Source organism: Lactuca sativa, chromosome 7 (genome assembly GCF_002870075.4).
Source record: "Lactuca sativa cultivar Salinas chromosome 7, Lsat_Salinas_v11, whole genome shotgun sequence".
Taxonomy (NCBI): Eukaryota; Viridiplantae; Streptophyta; class Magnoliopsida; order Asterales; family Asteraceae; genus Lactuca; species Lactuca sativa.
Genome location: NC_056629.2, coordinates 65,180,531 through 65,190,765, shown reverse-complemented (window position 1 = coordinate 65,190,765; position 10,235 = coordinate 65,180,531). Strand labels below are relative to the sequence as shown.

The following is a 10,235-nucleotide window of genomic DNA, read 5'->3' as shown; positions in this document are numbered from 1 at the left end:
ATATGATGTAAGACCTACTGTTAGGTTGATTTTCCCTGAACTTATTACATCAATAATACCAGTAATATTGATAGCTATCTATTCTGTGGGAAAATCTTTGCACTTGTGTTTTTCCTACTATTTTTCCCTATTGTGATCTCAATTTGTACGCTCATTCAACTGTTGGACTATGGATATTTAGTCCATGTGTCACTCTCACCCTGCTTACAATTGATTCTTACCATTGTGTTTGTCTTTATAACCTTATAGCTAAAATATGCCTCCTCGCAAGTCAACAAGGCGTAATCCTCCACCTCCACCACCACCTCCTCCTCTGGTCATCGATACTGCGGCTCTGAATGTTGTAGTAGCTGCGGCAGTGGCAACTGCCATGGCTTAATATCACTCAACCGACAACAGCTGAGGTGGAACCCCTATTGACTCTACTCACGCTGAAATCCCTGTGCGCACGAGAGAGTGCTCCTACAAAGATTTCACAAACTGCAAACTGAAGTCCTTCAAGGGGACTGGCGGAGTCATTGCCCTCTCGCAATGGTTCGAGAAGACTGAATCGGTCTTCGAAATCTGTGCATGCCCTGCTGCGAGCAAAGTCAAATATGTTGCATGCAATTTTGAGGAGAAAGCCTTGACGTGGTGGAACGGCCACGTTAAAGCTCTAACTCTCGTCGGAGCCAATGACATGGGCTGGGAAACAATGAAAGACCTCATGATTGAGGAGTACTGCCCGAGGGGTGAGATTCAGAAATTGGAGCAGGAGCTGTGGGGCCTAACCATGAAGGGCTCCAACATAGTCGCATATACCGCCAGATTCAGCGAACTGGTGGCCCTCTGTCCCAATATGGTTCCCACTGAAGGGAAGAAAATCGAGAGGTACATCTGGGGGCTGGTGCCTCCGTATCAGGGAAATGTCCTATCATCTAACCCTGCTACCTTCGACAGTGCCAAGCGACTGGCACAGAGACTCATTGACCATGGAGTCCAATCCCCAACAGCGACAATAACCCTAGCCATCTCGGAACCCTCCAAAACCGCTGACACTAAGCGAAAGTTCTGGGATGACAAGAAGAAACAGCGAGCTGCCAAAAAGCAGCAAATTGTGGTTGTGCATGCCGCGATAACCCCTGCTGCTCCGGTGAAGCAATATGCTGGAAGTTTGCCTAAGTGTAACAAATGCAACTTTCACCACAACGGCCCCTGCCGTGAAATGCAGTACTCTAACTGCGACAAGAAAGGACACACTATCCGTTTTTGTAAATCTTCGGCGAGGCCGATTAACCAAGTCCCTGACACTGGCGTGAGCCAGGCTTGTTATGGTTGTGGCGATGTGGGCCACTACAAGAGGGACTTCCCCAAAACAAAGAATGCCGGTGGAGCGGGGAGAGTACTGGCAATAGGCCATGGGGATGTAGTTGCTGACCCGATGGTGGTGACTGGTACGTTTCTTCTCAATAACTCCTATGCATGCATTTTGTTTGATAGTGGGATAGAGCAAAGCTTCGTGGACCATAAATTTGCTCGCATACTTAAACAACAACCGTACGCACTTAAAGAACAATTCACAGTAGAAATTGCTAATGGGAAAATTGAAAGCACCAGGAGCATATACTTAGGATGTAACCTAACTCTAGATAACCATTCATTTCCAATCGACCTCATGCCAGTTTCAATTAAAAGCTTCGATGTTATCATCGGCATGGATTGGTTGAGTCTTCATCGCGCCGACATCATGTGCTATGAGAAAGTAGTTCGTCTAAACCTCCCGTCTAACGAAATTCTAGTCGTCTATGGCGACAAACCCGGTACGAGTCTTCGTATCATCTCAAGTATTCAAGCACAGAAGTATCTGCATAAGGAATATCGTGCATTCCTTGCTCACGGTGTCGATACAAGCCTAGAAACAAAAGAACTACAAGAAATTCCAGTAGTGAGCGACTTTCCCGACATCTTTCCAGAAGAGCTACCAGGATTACCTCCGCAACGATAGGTCGAGTTCAGAATCGACTTAGTTCCAGGAGCTACCCCAGTAGCCAAGTCGCCATACTGATTAGCACCGGCTGAGATGCAGGAACTATCTGGTCAACTTAACGAACTTCTCAGCTGTGACAACCCGAAATTTCCATCCTGAACAAACGATATCACTTCAATAGAAGTTATAGCAGTCACAGCAAATTTTCAGACTTTTCCGTATAAGTTTGAATAATTTGGGGTTTACACTTCAGGAGATATCAGGACAGTGGATGCACTAGGGTTTTGTGCAACTCTGTTATTCCAACACTCTATTATATTAGAGATCATTCCGGGAATAAAATATTTTCTGCCAAAAATCTCAGGACTATAAATAGAATTCTGAAACAATTTCATTCATTATTTACATTTCCAACTAGAGAAAAGCCATTTTCTCTCTATAGACGACGTTTACGACATGTAATGCGTATCAAGGAAGGCCCTGTCATAAAGGAAGACGACGCGCATTCGCGTGTCGTGACATTACGACGCGCGTGTTAATGACACGCAATGCGTATCAAGAAAGCCCCTGTCAAGAAAGGCCATGTCATAAATTATGATGACACATTTTTTGCATATCGTAAATTTAAATGCTTAAAAAAATTATATATTTATTAATTTTTAAATTAAATTTGCATTTAATTTCTCATAATAGAAATAAAATACCATATACAAAAAATACAATCCATTGCATAATATAAAATAAAATTTCATACTCAAAAAATAAAATAAATTGCACAAATTATAATGTCATACAAAGAATCATTCAAATGTAAACAAAAATAATACATTGCTAACATGGGTTATACGTTCCTATAAAGCTAACAAATAATCATACAACCCTGTTTCTTACTGGAAAGGAATGCCAAACATGATTACAAGTCTCTCTTAATCTTGATTACTTACCTGCTTAAGTAGAATGCTGTTGTTGAGAAGGTTACCTAGCAATAGAGAAAAACACAACACCTCTCCCACAATCACAACATCATTTACAGAAAAAGGGTTGTCAATTACTTTCATTAAGACTTTCATTCAATCACAAAAATATTAAATAAAAGGGTGAAAAAAATAACTTACTTTTGATAAGTTGATCTCCTTTAGAGCAAACACAGCTAAAGCATTGAACAAGACCCTATTTCAAAATTTTGTAAATACACAAATCATGATAGCTAATACTGGAATACACACTTTGAGACATGAATTAATATGAGTAGATTAACCTGGATACATAGGAAGTAAAGATGGAAGGTGCCAGAACTCCGGGGGCATTGGGTTGGTTCCTTCCCACTCGTACACACCAAGCCAGAACTCTACTTAATCTAGCACCAAAATAAGCCTGCATTCAGAAAGCTGCAGGGGTGAGTCACAATTCAAGAATCTGTTAAAATTTGAGGAATAACATGTTCAACCAAAACAATATTAGAAAACAGTGTTAAATGTGAATCATGACAATGTAATAATTATCAAGGTGCTGGAATACTTGAAATCTAGATTATTTACCTTTTGATTGTAAATCTAAAGATTCCTCATGCACAGATTATGTTCTTGTCAACTCTTGCACAGTGGTAAATTTCAATTTAGCTGGTTTGTCTGTTCTTTTCACCTAATCTTTTCATCTCTAGGCATCCTATCTATTTATTCGTTGCAGACGAGTGAGCTTCCATCATTATGTTCTTGAAATCTTGATTGTTAAACTACTAATTTTGAATCTGATCTTTTTATTACAATGTTACTATTGTAGCACTTACTTAATGCACACATATTTACTATGAATAGGTTCTTGTCAACTCATACATGATGTTAAATTGCAACTGAGATATCCATTAAATCCACGTAAAATGACTATTTCTCCCACATTTTTGTATTTTTACTAATTCTTTTGTACATTAACTCACAACAATGAACTTTGAATAAAATGATCCAGACTTCCATTTTACTTCTCATGAACTGTATTGTATTTCTTATTAGGAATCAAGTTTATTGATGTTAAATAAACTCTCTTAACATTTCTTTCCTATCTTGTAGTTTTTACTAGTTTGCTTTATAACATTAATGGTAAAGTAAGACTATTATCTCCTGACATTGATGATAAAATAAACTTCTTAATTCCAGGTTCAAGTGTTCCAGCACTTTGCTTTATAACATTAAATGGTAAAGTAAGAAATAACCTTTATGTTGTTCGAGGAAAACAATATTTGCCTCCATCCGAGATTTGTCATGCAACTGACTACAAAAGAGAAAACCCAAAATTTATTTCACAATACATAAAAAATAAAAAGATTTAACTCTCTAAAAGGTAATTAAAAAATCCATTTAACAACCTGATAGTAGGTCGCTTTGCTTCAAGGACACTGGAAATCAGTTTTTCACCACCAGTGACAGGAGCTAGCCTTGATGCCATTTTATGGAAGAATCTTATCTTTAAAAAGAATAATATATGATTTTTTATTGAGAAATAAATTTTTTTTATAAAAAATACAACTATCAGATTAATTAATTTGCTTGTTGGGATACCAAGCATCGGTGAGAGTCCGGGTTTCCAACATCCAATCAGTGTAGTTGCTTTAGGGCCTGATGACACACAAAAGTTAGTTAAGTTATTATCCAAATCAAATAAAAGAAACTAGTATTTTCTTTTAAATTTCCATCCATATTTTTATTTGAAATAAGATTACCTGTAATGGTAAAGTAAGACTGTTCTGTCAAGTGTCAATATTAAACTTATTAATGTTGTTAGGAACTGAGAGTTTTAAAAGAGTGTTTGATTCAATCATTCAATAGCTAAAAATTGTATTAATTTTTGTGATAAAGTGGTGTTGAAAGAGTGTTTGATTGAGTCATTGAATATAGCTAAAATTGTTTAAATTTGATGAAGAGGTTAAGATGGGATCTTTCACAAAAAGTGAAGTCTATACATCATCATGACAAGGAATTGGTATAATTAAGAGCAGCTGGTTAGCATGATTTTACATGAATAATACCATAAAACCCAGCAGCAGCCATATAAGGCTTACAAATACGAAACATGTATGTATAAGAACAAGATTTAAGTATAAAGCTGAAAAAGAACCTTAAAACCACACCACATCATTCACATGTATATCTTCTTATTTCTTAAGCAGTAGCTTCAGCTTTCTCTTCATACTCATGTGGTGGCTGAAGGGTTCCGATCACCATACACATTGTCCACACGGCCTGTCACACATAATTAACCCAACCATAGTTAATCAATCTTTAACCACATCAATCAACAATTCAGGATTCAAAAAAAATCTTTTTAATTATTCAGATTAAATTTTATCCATGAGAGCGAGAGAGACGAACATGTAGTAGGCCAAAACTTAGTTGCACGAAGCCATGGTGCAGGGTAAGCTGCATATTCTCCGGAGTATGGTTTTGTCCACTTATCGGCCATGAGTAGTTGTGGTGGATGAGGTGCTCCCTACAATTTATTTAATTTCCATCATTATCCCTAATATAACTCTTGAACAAATAATACAAAACAGTTAGAACTTAGTTATTGTTATAATTACCTTGATGACATTGTTGTTGATGTCCACTGTTCCTTTCTCAATTTCTGCTATTTCTTGTCTAATGGAGATCAAAGCATCACAAAACCTATCCAACTCAGCCTACAACTCAAAAATTCCACATGTTATGTTATATAAAATGAAAGGAAAGGAAAAAACATTATAACTTTTAAAGAAACTTTACTCTTTTTTTTTCAAAAACTACCTTGCTTTCACTTTCAGTGGGTTCAATCATTAGTGTTCTTGGAATTGAACATGACATAGTTAGACCATAAAACTGGTAATCAATCAGACGTTTTGCAACATCTTCTGGCTCTATTCCAGCACTTGTCTGAATATGAATATGACTCAAGTTAGTTCCTATTTCTTTTTGACTTAACAAAAAATATGACTAAATAATACTATAACTTACTTTCAAGGGTCTGAAATCAACGATGAACTCATGGGCAACTGTTCCACTCACACCACGGAAAAGAATGGGATAGTGACTCTACAATGTAATTAATCCCAAAGGAAAAAAATTGAGAACTTGATAATAACAATAATTAAAAAAATATTATATATTTGTTCTTAATGAATAGGGAAAGAAAGAAATTGAGACCTCAAGACGTTTTTCCATATAGTTTGCATTCAAGATAGGTATATTGTATGCATCTGTAAGTCCTTGAGATCCCATCATGGCAATGTATGTATATGATATAGGCAAGATAAGTGTTGAACCCCAAGGTGCTGCTGAAACCGTGCCAAGTGGGTTACTCTTCTCAGGGGTTGGTATGCCTCTAGTGGCAACCTTTAAATCAAGATTTACAAATTAAATTATATAAACTTCACAACATATTACTCTAATTACACATAAACATCAAACTAAAAAGAATTTTGTTTTGTCTTACCACAGGGTGTGAAGGCAAGTAGGGTGCCAAGTGTTTCTTCACACCAATGGGGCCCATTTCAGGCCCACCACCACCATGTGGAATGCAAAATGTCTTGTGAAGGTTTAGATGACAAACATCAACCCCAATCCACCATGGACTAGTTAATCCAACCTGTAAAAAATAAAAACCAAATAATTTTTATATGATGTTTCAATTTTGTTACCTCCACTAAAACGACACAAGAAGTGTAATGTTTATGTACCTGTGCATTCATATTCTCCAGCAGCTCCAACATTTGGTTGCAAAGAGAAAGAGTCAAATCTGGTTATGGTACACAGAATGTCCCCCAAATTCTTGAACACTTCCTACAAGATATTTTTTTATGTTGCTCTCAGGTTAAAAAAAAGTCAACAAAAATATAATTTGGAATTGTAAGTCAAAATTAGAAAGATTTGATTACCTGATACCCCTATGCATGTTGGGTAGGAGCAAAATGATGCATATCTGCAAAGGCTGCCATGTCACAGGCATCATCTCTGTAGTTGCATTAAGCTTCATGGTGCAAGATCCCAAAGGAATCATACTGTGGCATAATGACAGATCCTTTGACTGCAGCTTACTAATGTATCTTAGTAGCTCATGCTCCATATGATAAATAAAATAAATAAATAAATAAAGAAGCAGGAAAAGCCTTTTACATGCTAAAAAAGTGACTAGGTTTTGAAAAAAAAGTATCATGCGTGTTGAAAATCGAATGAGTCAGATATGGAGTCTCTCTGACAAGTCCGGAAGGGATTACATCCTGAACCTCTGGTGCAAGTGATGTGGCACTGAATGTCACCTAGAATCAAGAATCAAGATTCTTGATTTATATAAAGATTTGTTATATCAAAAGAAAGGACAAACTCATGGGTTTTCCTAAGGCAAAAACTTTGAACATCCTGAACCTCCGCCATGAGAACCCACTTCAGCTTCCGCCGTTATTTCACCAACTCCGGCCATTAGATGTAATCATGTGTGCAGATACCTACATTACCAAAGATAGGACCGGAGGCAAGAGCGGATGAACTTGGTTCAGAAAACCAGAAGGGTGATTATGGTTTTCCAAAGAGAGAGAGAGAGAGAGAGAGAGAGAGAGAGAGACAGAATACACCTCAGGAATGATGCCCTCAGCCATTGCCCAAGCCAATCAGAGATGAAATTGAGGGCTTTAAGCACAGTGGGCTGAAAATATCACATATAGCTACAATATAAACAAACGGATCTAGAAGTAAGTAATGTTACTGGTAAGAATAATTAGCCGACAGTCATAAATGATAAATGCATAAAGTTTTTATTTCACTTGAAGAGATTTTCTACTGAGGTGACCTAGATTTGGTTCTTTGTGATCTGAAATATCAACGATTCAAGAGTGAATTACTTGCTTATTGTTATGATCTGTATAGAATTCATTTATATTTCTCACTCAAAAACTTGATTGTATATATGAACAAAAACTAAGATGATCTCAAATTGATAAGCGTATAATCGCAGAAACAATTAGAAACAACCAACGAGCAAAATGCAGGCAAGCAAACTTCAAATTATTCAGGTAGAAAGCACAAATTGCATATCTAGTTACATTCATTTGCAAATCAAATCAGATTAAATCAACTATTATAAATCGGATTGATCTTAATCAAATCAACAAGAAGACCGATCTATTTGAAAGAAGTAACGGAGGAGAAAACGACTTACGGATAGGAGACAAAAGGTGGATCCAGGACTTAGAACCCCAATCGCCAACATCGTGAGTGTAAGAAGTCGCAGTCGTCGGCATAGGCGTGTGTGAGCGTAAGGAGTCGCCGACACTGCGAGGATGAAACTTGATTAATTTTGTGGAGTTCTCCCATAAAAGCCCTAGCTGGTTGATGGAGGCGTTGATTGTTGATGATGAAGGGCCGGTAGGGTTTCATCGATTTCGAGTATGGTAGTACCAGGTGGGGGAGGATAAGATAGCTTCAAAGAAGGTCATAAATCTGGAGCAAGGAAGAAGGAAGACATCGTTGCGAATTGACGGTGGTTGTGTCTAGGGTTAGATTGAAGGAGGAGGGAGAAAATGGCTCTCTGTACGATTTTATGAGAGATAAGGGAGATTACTACAAAATTTTAGAATTTTCTAATTTTAGAGGATCCCTCCTTAAAAACACGCGTTTAAATGAAAAAAAATATAAAGCGACATTTGTAGACGACGCCCATTTAATTTAGGTGCCCTCCGTGTTTGTAAATTTTTTTTGTGGGACAATAATTTTAGGGCACGCACAAATGTGTGTCTTCTATCCTTCAAATTTTGGAAGGCTGACATTATTTTTAAAAACACATCAAAATGCGTATCGTAAATCAGTGAGTGTCATTGTTCGTGCGTCATTAAAGGGTATTTTTCTTGTAGCGCTAAAGCCTTGGACATTTACTTAGAAATGTTTCCACTCAAATCAAGGACTTTAACACATCAAAAACACTTCCCAAAGTGAGTTTACGGCCCTAAAAAGGTTCTTGGGCCGTGAACATCAATCAAGGGCACCAAAGTGTGCCTAAGGCCTTCATTAGCCTTAGATAAATGCCTATAAACTATCCTACATGTGCATGGGACTTGAAAGCATAAAAACACCCCTTCCATGTGAGTTTACGGCAGTAAACTCCAAAGGAATTGGCCTTGGATCCGTAAACTCCTCAAAGGAGGTTATTAGTGCCCTAAACCCTTCCAAGAATTAATCCACCAAGTTGGAATACTTATAAGGATCATTTAGAACTTCAAAACACCAAATGCCACCAAGCATGGGAGTTCACGGCCGTACACTCAAGAGTTTAAAACCGTAAACTCCTTGTGTGATGTTATATGGAGAGTAAACTCATGTATAGGGTCCTTTGGAACCCTAAACCCAAGTGCCTTGTCCCACAATAACTTAGATGCAATCATTAGGGCTTATAACACTTATATAAAGTGTTTATTATGTTCTAGGATGTCTTAACATTATCAATTAGTATTTTAAGACTAATTGAGTGCATATGTGTGATTATATGCTCATTAGGATCGTAGTGTGTGTACAAGTCCTCACTTGACACCTAACAATCCTACATCGTCCAGTTCATCCAAACCACCATCTATAGGGGAGTTCATACCCCTAAATCAATGTTTTAAATGAATTTAAATGCTTTAATTAGGGGGAATACAAGTAGAAAACAGTATGTTATTAAATCATTCATATGTATTTTATAACTGTGTTTTCATTCAACAGATATCACATAGTACAAAATGTGATGCATGAAATGGTTTTAAATCTTAAAAATACTTTGTTATCAAATGTATTACTTTTGAAATGTTTATTAAAATGACATCAAGTCATTGTTAATTATTGTTCAAAACTCTTAGATGTCTTACAAAACCATTTTTACATTCTTGAACTAAACTATACATATACACTTATATTCTTATATATGTATTGATGTCATAGTTTTCATATTTCATTTAGTTTCCCACACTCTTGTGTAGTAAGGGTGTATAAACGTACTTGAACAACCCATTACCTTTCAGTTAACTATCATAGGGATAGTTAGAAGATATCAAACATTATTCCTATTACAAGGAATCACACAAGAGTCAGTTTATTCATGAGTCTATACCAGTTCATTATCTGATACATGAGTACGTTTACATATACGTACATGATACATGAATAGCTTACATGAGTACCTTTACGTAGATACATTTACCTGTGTATACTTACATGAATACTTGTATCTCGATTTGCGAGGATTATTTATTAGTACCATCTGTGTAAATTTTCCTGCC

The 10,235-nt window shown here is 36.8% G+C and overlaps 1 protein-coding gene across 1 annotated transcript; it reads right to left on the bottom strand.

The window, feature by feature from the left end:
- Positions 1-5,149: 5,149 nt before the first annotated feature.
- Positions 5,150-7,346, bottom strand: LOC111877796 (glycine dehydrogenase (decarboxylating) A, mitochondrial). The gene is given in 13 exon segments (XM_052765711.1): positions 5,150-5,199; positions 5,329-5,446; positions 5,538-5,636; positions 5,740-5,865; positions 5,947-6,024; positions 6,136-6,324; positions 6,425-6,577; positions 6,630-6,634; positions 6,669-6,771; positions 6,867-6,922; positions 6,925-7,064; positions 7,150-7,236; positions 7,309-7,346. Coding segments are annotated over 13 exon segments (1,242 nt in total).
- Positions 7,347-10,235: the final 2,889 nt, after the last annotated feature.